Source organism: Pelodiscus sinensis, chromosome 33 (genome assembly GCF_049634645.1).
Source record: "Pelodiscus sinensis isolate JC-2024 chromosome 33, ASM4963464v1, whole genome shotgun sequence".
NCBI classification, from domain to species: Eukaryota; Metazoa; Chordata; order Testudines; family Trionychidae; genus Pelodiscus; species Pelodiscus sinensis.
The window spans coordinates 10,321,393-10,339,328 of NC_134743.1; the positions used below are offsets into that span (position 1 = coordinate 10,321,393).

A 17,936-nucleotide genomic window follows, 5' to 3' on the forward strand; every position below is an offset into this window, starting at 1 on the left:
TGTTGTGTGATCATGCCTGGAAGATGTGAATTAAGCCAGGAACCTGGGCAAGCAGAATCCAGCGACTTTCTTGGCTAGGGAAAGACTAAATCTTGGAACAAGAGAGATGTGAGTAGAACAGGGAATTTTTAGTCAGACGCTACTAGGTTATTTTCTTTATTTTTTTAGTTTGTTGGACTTCTTTTTGCTAAGCACATGTAACTATCCCCCTTTACCCTAGAACTCTTCAAACTGAATCCCAGGGAAGCGATTTTCTGTGTTTTAATCTTTCTTTTTTCAGTTTCTTTGTAACACCTAGCAACCAAGTAGATACGCTGGAGGGCAGTAGATATGCTGGAGGGCAGGGATAGGGTCCAGAGTGACCTAGACAGATTAGAGGATTGGGCCAAAAGAAATCTGATGAGGTTCAACAAGGACAAGTGCAGAGTCCTGCACTTGGGATGGAAGAATCCCGAGCATAGTTCAGGCTGGGGACCGACTGGCTAAGTAGCAGTTCAGCAGAAAAGGACCTGGGGGTTACAGTGGATGAGGAGCTGGATATGAGTCAACAGTGTGACCTTGTAGCCAAGAAACCTAATGGCATATTAGGGGGCATTAGGAGGAGCATTGCCAGCAGATCCAGAGAAGTGATTATTCCCCTTCATTCGGCTCTGGTGAGGCCACATCTGGCGTATTGTGTCCAGTTCTGGGGCCCCCACTATAGAAAGGATGTGGACGCATTGGAGAGGGTCCAGCGGAGGGCGACCAAAATAATTAGGGGGCTGGAGCGCATGACCTATGAGGAGAGACTGAGGGATTTGGGTTTGTTTAGTCTGCAGAAGAGAAGAGCGAGGGGGGTTTGATAGCAGCCTTCAACTTCCTGAAGGGAGGTTCCAAAGAGGATGGAGAGAGGCTGTTCACAGTAGTGACGGATGGCAGAACAAGGAGCAATGGTCTCAAGTTACAATGGGGAAGGTCTAGGTTGGATATTAGGAAAAACTATTTCACTAGGAGGGTAGGGAAACACTGAGATGGGTTCCCTAGGGAGGTGGTGGAATCTGCATCCCTAGAGGTTTTTAAGTCTTGGCTTGACAAAGCCCTGGATGGGTTGATTTAGTTGGGATAGGTCCTGCCTTGGGCAGGGGCTGGACTTGATGACTCCTGAGGTCTCTTCCAGCTCTATGGTTCTATGATTCTAAGTAATGTTTCACCAAGTGTATTTGTTTTGTTAATAGACGTCACATTTTTAAAACCATGATCTGATTCCTGCATCCTAGAGGGCGGAAGGTTCTGTATGCACGTGCCTAAGACAGCAAGCCATACTTCTAGGAGAAATTACAGGTTTTCAAGCTCTCTCTGGAGGGAGTGTCAAGGACAAGGAAGGTACCCCACAGGAGGGAATTCTGAAATGCGCCTGTCTGGTTCTCAAAGGGGTTTGTGCATTTGGATGGTGGCAGCAACACCAACACAAGCCTCCAGTGGCAGGGTATTTTAAAGTCTCTTGTGGGCCCCCACCTTCTGCACTTGGAGTGCCAGAGTGGGAAACAGCCTTGACATGACCCCTCTCCAATTTATCAACATCCATCTGGAATTCTGGTCACCAGAGCTGGGCACAGAACTCCAGCAGCAGAAGTTCAAGTGCCGAATAAAGAGGCTAAGTCAGTTCCCCACTCTGGCACTTGGAGTGCAGAAGGTGTGGGCCCAAAAGAGACCTTAAAATACCGTGTCTCTATGGGCTTCTGCTTCAAAACTCCCCAAGGTCACAGATTCCCTGAGCTTAGGAGGGTTGCTGCCTCTACCCAAGTGGAAAAAAACTTTTTCTTCTTGAACGCAGGAAGAAGTCACTTGGGAACGTATTCCAGAAGGGTACCCCAAACTCTTTTACACAAGAGCCAAAAGAAATCTGATGAGGTTCAACAAGGACAAGTGCGGAGTCCTGCACTTGGGACAGAAGAATCCCAAGCATTGTTACAGGCCTGGGACCAACCAGCTAAGTAGTAGTTCTGCAGAAAAGGACCTGGGGGTTACAGTGGATGAGAAGCTGGAGATGAGTCAACAGTGTGCCCTTGTAGCCAAGAAGGCTAATGGCATATTAGGTTGCATTAGGAGGAGCATTGCCAGCAGATCCAGAGATGTCATTATTCCCTTTTATTTAGCACTTGGAAAGAAAAAAAGAAAAATGAAAACAAACTGTAATTTCTGATAGCTGTCCTCTTAGTCTTAGGCAGGTATACACAGACCTCCTATTACTTTCCAGGATACAAAATCAGATCATAGCCTTAAAATAGGTGATTATATTAAGAAAACAAAAAGGTATTCATTTGTAAAGCTGACTTGGCTGCTAGGAGTTATAGCGCAACTGAGAAAAGAACAGATTAAAACACAGACAATTGCATCCCTGGGATTCAGTTTAAAGTTATAGTGGGGAGAGGAGGGGATATGGATTTAGCACAGAGGAGTTTAACCAAACAACAAAACAAAAAAATAACCTGATCGCATCTAAATAAACATTCTCTATCTACTCAAGTATCCACACTTCCAAGGTCCAGTCCAATTCTAGGCCCAGGTATTCTTTTTTTTAGGCATGATGTCCCTGCCCAGTTCAATTCATCCCCCCCCCCATCCCCTTCCACAGCTCCAGGATTAAACTCACAAAGAAAAACAGCAGACAGATTCCCTTTTAATGCAGATCTGAACTCTTTCTTCTCACTGGTGCTCCTGGCTCCCTGCCAACACTTTCTAGCTAGCTAGGTTTAACCCTTTAGTCACTGAATACTGGGATGTTCAGAAAAGAACAGTGGGCCTCCCATCCATCACAGAAGCGAGACAGCCTCTTTACTCCTGCTCAAGCGTTTCCTGTTTATACATCCCAGAATTACAATAGCTTTTTAAGCCCCAACGCCACAATGGGAGCTCATGTTCTGCTGATTACCCACCATGACCTCTACATCTCTTTTCCCCGCCCTGCAAGTCTGGCCCACAGAACCATGGGAAGTGGCATAGGCTAGCCTGGGCCAGGGCAAAGGAACACGTGGGCCTTTCTCTTCTCCATCTCTCCCTCTGCATTGCACAGCAGGGCGCAGGAGTGCCAGGGGGCTCTGTGGACGCTGTTTGGCTTAATGCCAGCGAAAGCAGGGTCTACAGGAGTACTTACGGGCTCCTAGTGTTAAGAGCTGTGATGTGGTTGCCTCAGCAGCGTGGCTCAGTGCTTCTGTTCTTGGAGCTCTGGTGTTATCAGTGGTCAGTGCAGGTAACGCAGCCTGCTCCTGCTGCAGATCTCGCTGTTATGCACAAAGACCGACCACAGGCACCGTCTGGTGACAGAGGCACTTGGCCAGGTTTATAGCTGTGTAGTCACAGATCTAGTGCCCTGGATTTGCGGTTACGCGTGCACCAACTCAAGTGCTCCAGGATGAGGAGCAATTCAGTCAGTAATTCTCTGTTGTCCCTTCGGCCATGCAAAGGGGGTAAGGCCAGGCACCCCAATATTTATAGCCTAAAATAAACTTGTCTGGTTTTGGACATTTGTTTGCTCCCTCCCCTTGTACCTAGTACCTTGAACCGAAAAATATTAGAGGAGACACTGTTGAGCATCCACTGCGGATGCGCTCGGTGAGGCTAATCTTCGTGTTTTACCTCATCCCCGTTGCAGGGTTCCAGACCAAGGAGGATATCTACTGCCTCGCTTTAGCAAAGGCCCTGTACACTGTGCCCACGCCAGTGACTGCTGGGTTTTATGCACCATGGGGACATTGCAAAAACCTGCTCTTACACAAAATCAAGGGTGAGTACTGCCCCGGGGAACGTAAGACGGGGAAGGAACCTTGTGGGGATGGGGATTAGTGGATGACAACCATCTCCAAAGAGCCAGAGCCACCCGTACTCATTTGCCGATTATGCAATCGCATAGGGGACCTGAAAATTTGGAGCAGCACTGGGTTTTCATGTCCACTCCACCCACCTGCCTCTTCCTATCCATGGTCTGTGGCTCTGCTTCCTCCAGCAGCAGAAGTTCTAGAAGATCTAGTTAATTTACAAGTGACAAAGTCTGCTCGAGCTACTGGCAGAACATCGACGACATAGTAATGAAGCCATTTAACAGGCATTTGCCAACCTCTGCTAAATGTTTGCTGAATTTACTGTGAGAGTCGACAGGACCTTAGTTTAAAATGTGTTTGTTTATTAGTGTGTGGATGAGGGTTATAAAATCACATCGCTAAAAATTCAACATCCATCTGGGCTGCTGTTGGGCAGATGGGCACCAGTTTAATAGAACGGTGTAGGATCCCATCAATCCTAAGGATGGCTTTGCCAAGAGCTACCCATTCTTGATTGCTTCCCAGAAGGGAGGGATTGTGAAGCTGGAAGACCCTTCAGGAGGAGAGATTTAAGGCACTGCCAGGTACCTAACATATCTTCCTCTTTTATCTCAGAGAACATGGAAAACGAATCGAAGAAGAAAGACCAGGAGGAATTTCAGCGGACGCAGAAGATGCAGCGTGACAACACTGGCCGGGATCTACTCAAGCTCCTGTTACTCATGATCTTCTACCGGCCGGTCCTGACGGAGCAGCAGAAGTGGAGAAGGAACGTGAAACACGTCTTCATCCATTTCAGCGCCTGGGAGTACGCGGGCTGCGACCAGCTCTGGGCAGGCCTCATTACCACACTGTGCGACGGCATCGAAAGCCACTTTGGTCTCCTACCCATGAGCATTTACAGGACCATAGACAGGAAATGTAGCATCATCGAAAGACCAGGGGATCAGGAATGGGTTAGCAAGAAGTTCCTCTTCCTCCTGCTGTGGGTGGCTGTGATCCTTTTGATCATGGTAGCTATTGGGGTGGGTGGTCTCCTCCTAGTGTTTGGGATCCCCATCGTGGATGCCTCGGGAGACGCCATAGCTGTCGTGGAAGGCATTGGGGTGACGGCTGTCAGCGTCTCTGCAGCAGCTGCCATAAGGCTCACTATCACAGTGGTACGAAACATTATCGTCACCCAGAAGAGCCAGCTGGAGAGACAGATGAACCAGACGGCTCTCAGCGCACAGCTGGGCTTCATGAGCTGCGTGAAAAGCGAAGTCAGGACAATCACTGGGGGTATGTCTACACTACAGCGCTATTTCGAACTAACTTAGTTCGAATTAGTTAATTCGAACTAAGCTAGTTCGAACTAGCGCATCTAGAACTAAAAACTAGTTCGAACTAGCGTTTTGCTAGTTCGAACTAGCGCGTCCACACTGATTGGACGCAGGGGGGCATTTAAGGGCAGCTGAAACCGGTTCTGGCAGGGCATCAGGTCAGCAGTTGCTTTGTGTGGCTGCTGTCTGAGGCTATCTGAGGCTCGTGCTTAAAGGGACCCCCCTGGACAGCCGGTTCTCAGCTTTTCCTGTTTGCTTGCCAACCTCGCCGAGGGACAGCAAAGCGTCGGTCTCTGTGCCCGTCTGTGTCGGTGCTTCCCTTCGGGGGGGACCGCCGCAGGTGGCAACATGGAGCCACGGCTCGCCCTGCACCTTCTGGTGCACTTTCTGGACTTGCTGCTGCAAGCCTGCCAGCAATGGCTCGAGGCTGCCTGGCACCACCTGGGGAACGTCAGCCCCCTGCCTCTCCGCCTCGCCGCCCTGGGGGCCGTGGAGGAGCCGCGGCGGCGCACTGGCACCGGCGTGCCCCGCCGCATCTGGCGTCTGGACACCAGCAGCGACTGGTGGGACCGCATCGTCCTGGAGCGCTGGGACGACCGACAGTGGACCCAGAACTTTAGGATGAGGAGGGACACCTTCCTGGAGCTCTGCGAGTGGCTCGCCCCTGCCCTGCAAAGAAGGGACACTCGCATGAGGCCCGCCATCCCCCTCCAGAAGCGGGTGGCCATCGCCCTCTGGAAGCTCTCCATGCCGGACAGCTACCGATCCGTCGGGAACCAGTTCGGCGTGGGGAGATCCACTGTCGGAGCAGTGCTCATGCAGGTACGGCGCTCGTCGGCCACCGAGCCGGGGGCGAGGGGGCTGCGAGGAGGGGATGGGCCGCCCCAGGGACAAAGGGGGGGGCGGGAGGAGGCGAAAGCGCCCCGCACCGGAGGGGTCGGGCTGTCCCGGCCGTACTACACGCCGCCAGGGGGGTTGCTTCCGGGAGTGGGGCCCGGGGCACTGCCAGGGCACGCACGCTCCCAGCCACCCGGGCGCCCCACTGATTGACGCTTTGCTGTGTCTCTCTCCGCAGGTGGTCAAGGCCATCAACCGGGTGCTGCTCCGCAGGGTGGTCCGCCTCGCCGACCCGGATGCCGTCATCCGGGGATTCGGCGCCCTCGGCTTCCCCAACTGCGGGGGGGCCATCGACGGGACGCACATCCCCATCCGTGCCCCGGAACACCAGGCGTCCCGGTACGTGAACCGCAAGGGGTACTTCTCCGTCATCCTGCAGGCCGTGTGTGACCACCGGGGACAGTTCACGGACATAAATGTGGGCTGGTCCGGCAAAGCACACGACGCACGGGTGTACCGCAGCTCCTCCGTGTGCCAGCGGCTGCAGGACGGGACCTTCTTCCCCGACCGCCACATCAGGGTCGGGGACGTGGACATGCCCGTCTGCCTGGTGGGGGATGCCGCCTACCCACTGCAGCCGTGGCTCATGAAGCCCTACACGGGGCACCTCAATCCCTCCCGCCAGGCCTTCAATAACAGGCTGAGCAGGGCCCGCATCGTGGTGGAGGGGGCCTTCGGGCGACTGAAAGCCCGCTTTCGATGCCTCCTCACCCGTCTGGACCTGGCCGAGCACAACATCCCTCCCGTGGTGGCGGCATGTTGTGTGCTCCACAATTTGTGTGAGCGGAAGGGGGAGGCTTTCCTGTCAGCCTGGATGGCTGAGGCTGACCGCATGGCTGGACACTACGGTCAGCCCCGCACCGCCGCCGTCCGGGAAGCCCAGCGGGGGGCCATCCGGATCCGGGAAGCCCTGCGGGAGAGCTTCCAGGTGGAGGAGGAGGAGGACTGACCTCTCCCTGCATGCCCCACCGGGGCCTTCTTCCACCCTACCCCCCCCTTCCCCTTTCCCCTCCCTACCTACTGTCAAATAAAGACACCTGTTTTTCCAACAAAAACGTCTGTTTATTTCACAGAACTGGGGTGGGGGAGGGAGGAATGAAGGTGGGAGAAGGGAGGGGGAAACCTGGGACGAGGGAGCTGGAAGGGGAGGGGAGGGAAGGGAGGAAGGGAAAGGAAAGCTCAGGGGTGGGAGTCCGGCTGCCTCTCCCGTCTCGCCACACTGCGGGTCCGGGGGCGTCGGTGGGGAATGGTTGTGGAGGGGGGGGCAGAGAGGACAGGGGGTGTGGAGGAAGCAGGAGCGGAAGCAGGAGGAGCAGGGGGAGCAGGGGGAGCAAGAGGGGGAGAAAGAGGGGGAGCAGGGGGAACAAGAGGGGGAACAAGAGGGGGAGCAGGGGGAGGAGGAAACGGGAAGCGGTCCAGCAGGCTCTGGAGGTGGCCTCGCAGGGCACGGCCCTGCTCCTCCAGGGCCTCCAGACTCCTCTGGCGCAGCCTGAGGTCCTCCTGGACCCAGTGGTCCTGGAGACGGAGCTGTCGGTCCAGGAACCGGAGATGCCGCCTCTGGTAGTCCTCCTGGTTCCTGGCTGACCTGCTTGCCCGGGCGCGGGCGGCTGCTGCAGGCGGTGTGGTGCGCCCTGCAGGCCCCGGTGCTGCAGCTGTGGTGCAAGAAGACCAGCGGTCAATGACCCCAGGGGCCCAGGTGTGTGAAACCCAGCTCCCCTGTGCAAGGCCAGGGCCCCTGCAGGATCCCCAGCTGCTGCTCCGTGGTGGGCAAGGCCCAGGCGCACGGTCCCGGGGCTCCCTCTCGCCCCAGCCCCCCGTACACATAAGGGGAACACGAGGGTACTCACAGGTGGACGCCTCCCCGGCCTCTGATGATGCAGGCGAGCGGCTCTGTGGGGTGCCTCGGGGGTCCCGGGTCCTGGGAAGGCTGGCGGCAGGCTCCTGGCTCTCAGAGCCCTCTTCCTCCTCCTCGGTGTCCAGGAGCGGTCCCTCTGCCCCGGGGTCAATCACGTCCCGGGGGGCAGGGACGGCATGAGGCCCCAGGATGCGGTCCAGGGCATGGAAGTGGGGGCAGGCCTCCGGGTCAGCCCCTGGCAGGCAGGCCCGGGAGTAGGACTGCCGCAAGTCCTTAATTTTGCAGCGCACCTGCTCCCGGCTGCGCTGGTGGCCCCTGGCGGCCAGACTGGCAGCCATGCGTCCATAGACGGCCGCGTTCCGGTGGCTAGTGCGGAGATCGTGGACATTGGAGGCTTCCCCCCAAACCTCGATGAGGTCCACGATCTCCGCACTTGACCAGGCGGGCGCCCGCCTTTTGCGCCCCCGGGCAGGCTCCCGGGAGCCGCCAGGCTGGTCGTGGGGAGCAGTGGAGGGCTGGGAACCCTCGGATGGCTGGCTCATCCTGTGGCAGGTGCAGGCTGTGCAGGCACGGGTGCTTGCAGCCGAGCAACTGGCACAAAGTGAGTAGCCAGCCCGTGGCCCTTTAAGGGCTCCGGGGCCGGGAGGGGGGCAATAGAGTTTCCCTGGTGTTGGCCAGAGTGGCCACCAGGGAAACCTGGGAAGCCTTAGCCTCCCACTAGTTCGAACTAAAGGGCTACACAGCCCTTAGTTCGAACTAGCTAGTTCGAACTAGGTGTTAGTCCTCGTAAAATGAGGTTTACCTAGTTCGAACTAAGCGCTCCGTTAGTTCGAATTAAGTTCGAACTAACGGACCGCTAGTGTAGCGCCTAGGAAAGTTAGTTCAAACTAACGTCCGTTAGTTCGAACTAACTTTCTAGTGTAGACATACCCTGGGTTCCTGCAGTACATGGAGATCTTCCAGCGGCGGAAGCTGCGGGTGGTGCTGGAGATCACCCACTTGGATACATGCAGCCCTGACAAGGTGGTGGGCGTCCTTGATGCCATGAACATCCTCCTCTCAGACGATGACGCCCCTTTCATCTCCATCCTGGCTGTTGACTCCAGCATCATTGTCGACTGCGTGGAAAGCTCCAAGTATATGAGAGGTATGGCCAACAACGGCTACGAGTTCTTAAACCGCATCGTCACCCTGCCCTTCTCTGTCCCTCGGATGGACTGCGACACCAAGCGGAGGCTGATCAGGAATATCATCGCGCGCAAGGAGCAGCTAGAGGCAGAGGTCGGCTTCCGGCAGGATGGCAAGATGGAAGCCAGCTCTGACTTCCTCAACATCTCTCGCTACCATTCGGCCAACCACGATGCCCAGAATCCAGTTGCAGAGGACAGCCAGATACCTCTCATGGTTGGAACCCCAGTGCTGGGAACCGGCAGCTGCGGGAAAGGTATCCGAGCCAAAGACCTCATTCAAGATGCTTTCGACTACCTCCTGGATGACGCCTTGAAGGAATTCATGACAGACAACGTGGTGCAGATGCGGCGTATCGTGAACACCGTCACCATCACCATCAGGCTGCTGGCGAGTAACATCCCCAAGGATGAAGTGTGTCCGAAGAAGGTGGTGGAATGGGTGCTCCTTGCCAACCAGTGACCGTGCCGTCTGAGCTGGCTCTTGCAGTGCATCGAGGATGAGGAGCAGAGGAGTCGAATGGGCAGCTGCCATGGAAGCCCGCTCTGCCCCGACATGTCTCTGTGGGAGGTCTACGAGAAGTACATGGAAGAGCTGGACATGCTGAAAGGCCAGATGGAAAAGCTGCTGGAACTGGACCAGGATCCCGAGCTGTTCCACACTTTCCTGTGCGGCAGGTTTCGGGTGGAGGAGGCCCTCTTCTACCTCCCCTTCACGGTCAATTTGGACCCATCCCTGAAAAGACAGATGGAGCTGCAACGTGGCAGCCACAGACTGAAACGGACAAAGAAATTCGACAAGCTCAGCACCTGCACTCTGCTGGGTATGACGGTGGAGGATGTCTGCCGAGAGGTGGGTCACCCTTGGGTTTCCTTCCTTCGAGCAGGGCCAGATGTCGATAGAATGTCCATGCCTCTTCATCGCAAGAAGCATGTCATTCATGTGACAGCAGCTGCCGACAGATGATGGCTACAGGCAGAGCCATCTTTGCAAATCGTGGGGCCCTGAATAATTGAGGGCCCTTCTGCAGGATTGCCTGGGCCTTTTCCCCTCATGCAGCTTCTGCTGGAGGTCTGGTCGTTCCTACTACCTCCCTACCCCAAGCAGGGCTCAGGAACTAGAGCAGAGTTGCAGATCCTCTCTGCTTGCTAGCTTGCTGCTGCTGCTGATTTGAACCCCGTAGCAGATTTGAACCTAGGCCCTCTAGGAGTGTGTCTAAACTACATGGCTCCGTCGACGGACCAAGGAGATGAGGCTGATTGGCAGAGGGAAATGAAGCTGCGATTTAAATAATCGTGGCTTCATTTAAATTTAAATGGCTGCCGCGCTCTGCCGACCAGCTGATGATCAGCTGTTTGTCGGCAGATCGGGGCAGTCTGGACGCTTCCCCGTCGACGTGAAAGCCCTTTGTCGACCTCCCCGGTAAACCTCATCCCACGAGGCATCAGGGGGAGGTCGACAAAGGGCTTTCATGTCGACGGGAGCGTCCACACTGCCCCGATCTGCCGACAAACAGCTGATCATCAGCTGGTCGGCAGAGCGCGGCAGCCATTTAAATTTAAATGAAGCCGCGATTATTTAAATCACGGCTTCATTTCCCTCTGCCGATCAGCCTCATCTACATGGCTCCGTCGATGGAGCCATGTAGTTTAGACACACCCCTAGAGGCCTCGACAGCTGGAGCCATGAAGGCAGCTGGCTCCCAGCTTAGGATGTAGAGCTCCCTTGTTCTTATCTCTGGCTGTAAGAGGTCCAATTGCCACACGAAGGGACAGTGAACCACACACACTAGGTGTGTGGATTACACTGCCAGCTGAGAGGAGCACGTGGGGGAGGGCGAAGGGAAAAGCCCTGCAGCAGACAGGACACAGCGTCCCCAGAGACGAACCGGCAGAGGCATATCCTCAGACATACAAGAACACATGGCTGCTGCATTGGGGAACTCAAAAATTTGGTGCCCAAATTTTCCGGTGCCCTATGCAGCTACATATTTCCCATGGGCCTAGGGACAGCCCTGACTATGGACCCCAGAGCTGGGAGAAAACTGTCCCACATAACTGGTGCATAACTGGAGGGAGAGGAGCGAGAACTAGTGGGGGTAGGATGTTGAGGGGAACAGGCGGTGTGGGATGGGGGCTTTCGGGGAAGGCACAGTGTGGGTTTGAGGCCTCAGGAGTAGGGGGGGCACATGAGGGGGAATGGGCAGAGTGAGGATGAGGGGGAAAGGGTGATGTAGGGGGCAAGGCCACAGTCCGGGCTCTGCTAGTTCCCCCACTTTCTGCTGCTCCTGACTCTTGGTTTGCACAAAACATTTCTTCTTGGAACAACTCGGTTCCTTGCAGCTCTTTCCTCCAACCCCGAAGCCATTGGCTGGCTCTCCCCGGGTTCATCCTTTACGCTCTGAAGTGACTTGGGTCGGTTTTAAGACTGGGAGACCCGTAGCTGTCTGTTATGCACTCCAGAGAGAAGAGAGGCAAAAACATAAATACTCTTGCTGGAGGCCTGCAGCGTAATACCCCTTATCCAGAATAACACACAAGAACCCTGAGGCTATGTCTACACTGCTAGCTTTTGCCTGCAGAGAGCATGCTAATGAGTGCCAAGAAGTTGCTAACGAGTGCTTCATTAGCATACTCGGCTTGAAGGAGGAAAACGTCCCGCTGTACAAACAGAGGCTCAGGGACCATAATCTCAACGGGCGCGCGCTGGTCTACAGTGACAACACTGAAATCAAAGAGGCCCTGCACATGAGTCTTGGCGAATGGACCCTCTTTAGCATCCATTTCCTTGGAGTGTTTCCCCCGGCGAATTTGGCCTCTTCTGTGGTGTCCCCCGACCCGTTCCACGTCAGGCCAGAGGCTCTGAAGAACATGGTTGCCTTAAGAGAGACTGTGGCGAGAGGGAGCAAGCTCTCTCTGAACAGCTCCAGGGAAGATCTTTGGGAAAAGAGATAACTCTGAATCCTGAACACAGAGGTGAAAGTGCCCTGGTGCGCAGCTCCAGCAAGAACTGCAAAGACCTGGGCTGCAATAGGACAGTACCTGTGAGAAACTGTAAAGTTACTTTCACGGCCGCCTGTACAAAACCAGAAGCAAGATCGGGGCTTTTGCCCACAATGTACCTCCCTGCGTCTCCAGTGACATCGCACGGATGAATCATAGAATCCTAGAGTTGGAAAAGACCTCAGGAGTCATCAAGTCCAGCCCTCTGCCCAAGGCAGGACCAATCCCAACTCAATCATCCCAGCCAGGGCTTTGTCAAACCGAGACTTAAACACCTCTAGGGATGGAGATTCCACCACCTCCCTAGGGAACCCAGCCCAGTGCTTCACCACCCTCCTAGGGAAATAGTTTTTCTTAATATCCAACCTAGACCTCCCCCGCTGTAACCTGAGACCACTGTTCCGTGTTCTGCCATCCCTCACTACTGAGAACAGCCTCTCTCCATCCTCTTTGGAACCTCCCTTCAGGAAGTTGAAGGCTGCTATCAAATCCCCCCTCACTCTTTGCTTCTGCAGGCTAAACAAACCCAGATCCCTCAGTTTTTCCTCATAGGTCATGTGCTCCAGACCCCGAATCATTTTGGTCAAGCTCCCCTGGACCCCCTCCAATGCGTCCCCATCCTTCCTGTAGTTGGGGGCCCAGAACTGGACACAATACTCCAGATGTGGCCTCACCAGAGCCGAATAAAGGGGAATAATCACTTCTCTGGATCTGCAGGCAATGCTCCTCCTAATGCCCCCTAATATGCCATTAGCCTTCTTGGCTACAAGGCCACCCTGTTGACTCATCTCCGGCTTCTCATCCACTGTAATCCCCAGGTCCTTTTCTGCTGAACTGCTGCTTAGCCAGTCGGTCCCCAGCCTGTAACAATGCTTGAAGCAATCAGATGACAAGAGAAGAATTAAGGATCCGGGGGGGGGAGGAGGGGGAGACTGTACTGGGTCTGAGGGATTTGGGGACATTCATGTCAACGGGGCTGGTGACAGACGTTGTCGGGCCCTGGATAATGTATGGGAGGGGGTCGGCTCTAGACCCCCTCAAAGGGGCAAAGCTAAAGGTAGGAGGGGCAAGGCGAGGGCCAATCAGGCCTTAGCGCCACCCACCCTGCACCAGACAGAGCTCTAGGATTGATTTCATTTGCCCGGGTCTCTGGCAGTGGCGGCTGCCATAATAGTCGATACAGTGACCCAGAGGCCTGGACCCTTTTAAATCATCAGCTCCCGAGACAACTGCCCCCTTTGCCTCTCCCCCTCCCCATCCGTGGCCCCTGTCTGTGGGGCTTCAGACCCTGGTGGTCAAAGTATTTTGGTCTGGTTAGTACAGCAGGGGACAGGGAGTTGGGACATACGGGTCCTATTCCTAGCGCTGCCACTGGCTTGCTGTGTTTTTGAACAAGCTGCTCCTCCTTTTTGGGACTCAGTTGCCTCTGTAGTAAGTTGCGGGTTGGTAACATAAAATCAGCAGGCCCGAATAAAGGCCGGTAACATAAAAACAGCAACAGGCCTGAAATCTAGGAAGCAAGACTTTGGCTCAGTGGAACCGCAGGCAGGAAAGAGAATAGTATAAGCCAGATCAAGCATAAAGGTCCAGGCACAGGTACCAAGCACATTTATAGAATCCTATAAATGGAAGAGACCTCAGGAGTCAACAAAAAATCCTCATTAAAAAAAAAAATTGTTTGGTGTTCCTCGGTCTTAAAAAGTTTAAGAAACACTCGTCTAGACAGTACTGGGTCCTGCCATGAGGGCAGGGGACTGGACTCGACCTCTCGAGGTCCCTTCCTGCCGGCTACATGTGGCAATGAAACGGTAATTCGAACTAAGTCCTTAGTTCGAATTAACTGTTACATCTCATTCTATAGCCGCGCGGCAGTTACTTCAGGCTAGTGGAATTTCAAAATGGCGACCGGACGGGAACATGCAAATAAAGCCTGGGCTATTTAAATCCCGGGCTTCATTTACAACTCCGGTTGCCTGCTTTGCCTACCTAGCTCAAATTAACGAGCTAATGTAGACATACCCTTATTGACTAATTGAGTAGTCGATGGAAATTCCACCAACTACTGGATTAGCTGATTAAGCGCAATTTAACATCCTTCGGTTGAGCTACCACATATGTTTTAGAAAGACATCCAATCTTTATGGCTTGTGTGTAGTTCAACGCATTAAATTCCAAGCAGGTTGCTGAAGTTTCTTTTTTTCATCATGATTGGCAATTTGACCAGCCTTATACAGTAATGGATCTTTACCATTCCTCTGATTTCTTTTGTTCCCGATATATTTAAACATTTCCTAATTATCCTTTATGTTACTGGTTATAGATTTTTTCCCCCAATTTTAGCTTCTCCTATCAACTGTTTGCTTTTTCATAACTCGCATCCTCCCTTTTTTCCCATTTGCTTTATATTTTTTTCTTGTGGTGTTTATGACAAAAACTAAAACATAGGACATAAACTTTGAGTCCTATTTATAGTACTTTAGGTTGGTTTAATGGAAAAATGGGTTGATACAGAGTAAATTGGAGTTCAAAATAACCCTTTCTCGGGCAATTTTTCTCTCGAAAGCCTCACCTTTTTCAGCCTCCTTCCACTAACTTCTGATTTTAAATGTCTGGATTGTTAGACATGTGCTCAGGAAACCTTACCTGTCACTAAACATAGATTTTGTTTGTGTTAATTATAGATATGAATGGAGCTAGTTAATCCCTGTTGTAAGATTCCAGTGGAGCCAAAGAAAGTAAACAAGTAACTAATTTCGGTCAATCTTTCTACTTGACAGTCCCTAGGAATCTACCGTTTCAACATTTCCTGGGAACAGAAACACAAGTTAGAACAGTGATAGAAATGTAGCCGTGTTAGTCTGGTGTAGCTGAAACGAAATACAGGACTATGTAGCACTTTAAAGACTAACAAGATGGTTTATTAGATGATGAGCTTTCGTGGGCCAGACCCACTTCCTCAGATCAAATAGTGGATCTGAGGAAGTGGGTCTGGCCCACGAAAGCTCATCATCTAATAAATCATCTTGTTAGTCTTTAAAGCGCTACACAGTCCTGTATTTTGTTACAAGTTAAAACACTCATTAATTTTGGCTTCATTCAGCTTTCCCTTGGAACAAATTAAAAACATAGTTGATAAGTGGCAAAGTTGGTGCATGGGAGTGAAGGACACGTTAGCTCATTATGCCTACACAGGGGGATGTCACACTGGTCTGACCAGTTCCAAGGACAGTTGGGCTGCCATAGAAAGGGATGCAGAGCTGCTTTTCAGGAGCTCCATGGATTAGACCTATACTGCTGTTGAAGGAATTGGGGCTCTCAAATAAAAGAAGTCCCTTGCCTTAGAATCATAGAATCCCAGGGCTGGAAGAGACCTCAGGAGTCATCGAGTGCAGCCCCCTGCCCAAAAGCAGGACCAATCCCAACTCAATCATCCCAACCAGGTCTGTGTCAAACCAGGACTTAAAAACCTCTAGGGATGGAGATTCCACCATCTCCCTAGTTAGCCCATTCCAGTGCTTCCCCATTCTCTTAGGGAAAGAGTTTTTCCTAATATCCAACCTACACCTCCCCCACTGCACCTTGAGACCATCACTCCTCGTTCTGCCATCGTCACCACTGTGAACAGCCTCTCTCCATCCTCTTTGGAACCTCCCTTCAGATAGTTAAAGGCTGCTATCAAATCCCCCGTCATTCTTCTGCAGACTAAACAAGCCCAACTCCCTCAGCCTCTCCTAAGTCATGTGCTCCAGCCTCCTAATAATTTTTGTTGCCCTCCACTGGACCCTCTCCAATGCGTCCACATCCTTCCTGTAGTGGGGGGCCCAGAACTGGACACAATACTCCAGACGTGGCCTCACCACATCCCAATAAAGGGGAATAATCACTTCCCTAGATCTGCTGGCAATGTTCCTCCTAATGCACCCTAATATGCCATTAGCCTTCTTGGCTACAAGGGCACACTGTTGACTCATATCCAGCTTCTCATCCACTGTAACCCCCAGGTCCTTTTCTGCAGAACTGCTACTTAGCCAGTCGGTCCCAGCCTATAACAATTCTTGGGATTCTTCCATTCAAGTGCAGGACTCTGCACTTGTCCTTGTTGAACCTCATCAGATTTCTTTTGGCCCAATCCTCCAATATGTCTTGGACACTCTGCACCATATACCCTACCGTCCAATGTATCTACCTTTCCCCCTAGCTTAGTGACATAGGCAAACTTGCTGAGGGTGCAATCCATCCCCTCATCCAGTCGTTAATAAAGATGTTGAACAAAACCGACCGTAGAACCGGTCTTTGAGGTACTCTGCTTGAAACTGACCGCCAGTCCGACATCGAGCTGTTGATCACTACCCATTGAGCCCAACAGTCTAGCCCGATTTCTATCCATCTTACAGTCCATTAATCCAATCCATACTTCCTTAACTTGCTGGCAAGAATAAGTCCAGGTATATCACATCCACTGAATTCCCCATGTCCACAGAGCCAGTTACCTCGTCATAGAAAGCAATCAGGTTGGTCAAGCATGACTTGCCCTTGGTGAATCCATGCTGACTGCTCCTGATCCCTTTCCTTATTCTAAGTGCTTCAAAATGGATTCCTTGAGGATCCCCTCCATGATTTTTCCGGGGAGTGAGGTAAGGCTGACCGGTCTGTAGTTCTGTGGATTGTCCTAAGGTACATCTTGGTACCATTTACCTCCCACAAATAAAGTACATACCGACCTATGTTCAGGACCAGGTCAAAGTTGACAGCATAACAGATAGTAAGTTGACAGTATGAAGACTAGGAAGTAAGCCTCCTTCTGCAAGGTAAGGGACGGTAACCAGGTAACAGGGGGTAGCAACCTGATACATCAGGAATGTATAAAAGTTCACCTCAAATGGTGTTCACCAGCTGACTGTGTGGGGGCACTGGATGGTGCTCAGTGGGTGTTAGGACATTGCCACGGCTTCCATAAAGTGTAGCGGCGCAGCGCTGAGTCTGTTCGCTGGCAACTATTATTGCATGTTGTTACGCAAAAAATCTGCTTGGGCGATTTCGAATCTTATCTGGTTTGTGGTCTCTGGGGACTCTGGGCACGGAGACCACATCCAGCGATAGTGACTCGGCTCTGCAACTTTAGCGAAGAGCCAGGTGGCTTGTACCTCATGCAGTAGAGAAGGCTCCAGACTTACAAACCAGGTAACAGAACTTTTGCGTTCTCCTCCAGCAGCAGGCGCTCCGACACAGCTGGACTGAGTACAACACCTGCAAATAACCCAGTTAGTTAATGCAAGCATAAAGAGAGGCAGCCTGGCCAGATGTAACCATTCATTAACTTCCAGGCCAGAGAGGGCCATTGTGATCTTCAGTCTAGCCTGGCATCCTATGAGGTGCACACAGGCCCTTCTCTTCCACTTGTTTAAACAGAGGCACCCTGGGGCACCTTAAAGACTAACACGTGTATTTGGGCATCCGCTTCCAGGGGTAAAAAACACTTGGACCTGCTTTTCCTCCGCAACAGCTGATGCCCAAATAAATCTTCAAGGTGCCACAGGACTCCTTGTTAGTAATGACTGTTGGGGTTGCCCCTCTAAGGCTATGTCTACACTGCAGGCTTTTTGCACAAGAACAGCTGTTCTTGCGCAAAAACTTGCAGAGTGTCTACACTGCGTGCCTGTTTTTGCACAAGTATTACAGTACAGCATCAGCAAACAGGGCTTCTTCTGGAAGAGTTATTCCTCTCCCCACGAGGAATAAGCCCTCTTGCACAAGAGCTCTTCCAGAAGGCGGCAGTGTAGACAGGCAACATGAATTTCTTGCGCAAAAAACCCCTACGGCTAAAATGGCCATCAGAGCTTTCTTGTGCAAGAGAGTGTCGACACTGCCATGGATG

The 17,936-nt window shown here is 52.6% G+C and overlaps 2 protein-coding genes across 2 annotated transcripts in view; both read left to right on the top strand.

Annotated features, from left to right (window-relative positions):
* The window catches only part of LOC142823383 (maestro heat-like repeat family member 5), a 41,960-nt gene that overhangs the window by 11,778 nt on the left and 12,246 nt on the right, over nt 1-17,936 (top strand). The gene's annotated exons all lie outside the window — the stretch shown is intronic.
* Nucleotides 3,685-4,883, top strand: LOC142823332 (NTPase KAP family P-loop domain-containing protein 1-like). The gene is made up of 3 exons (XM_075914261.1): nt 3,685-3,763; nt 4,413-4,822; nt 4,875-4,883. Exons 2-3 carry the CDS (start codon nt 4,418-4,420, stop codon nt 4,881-4,883), a joined length of 414 nt encoding a protein of 137 aa, XP_075770376.1. The 5' UTR covers nt 3,685-3,763; nt 4,413-4,417.

Excerpts from the sequence above, each read along its gene's own strand:
- LOC142823332 (XM_075914261.1), top strand. The coding sequence starts at position 4,418 with ATGGAAAACGAATCGAAGAAGAAAGACCAGGAGGAATTTCAGCGGACG.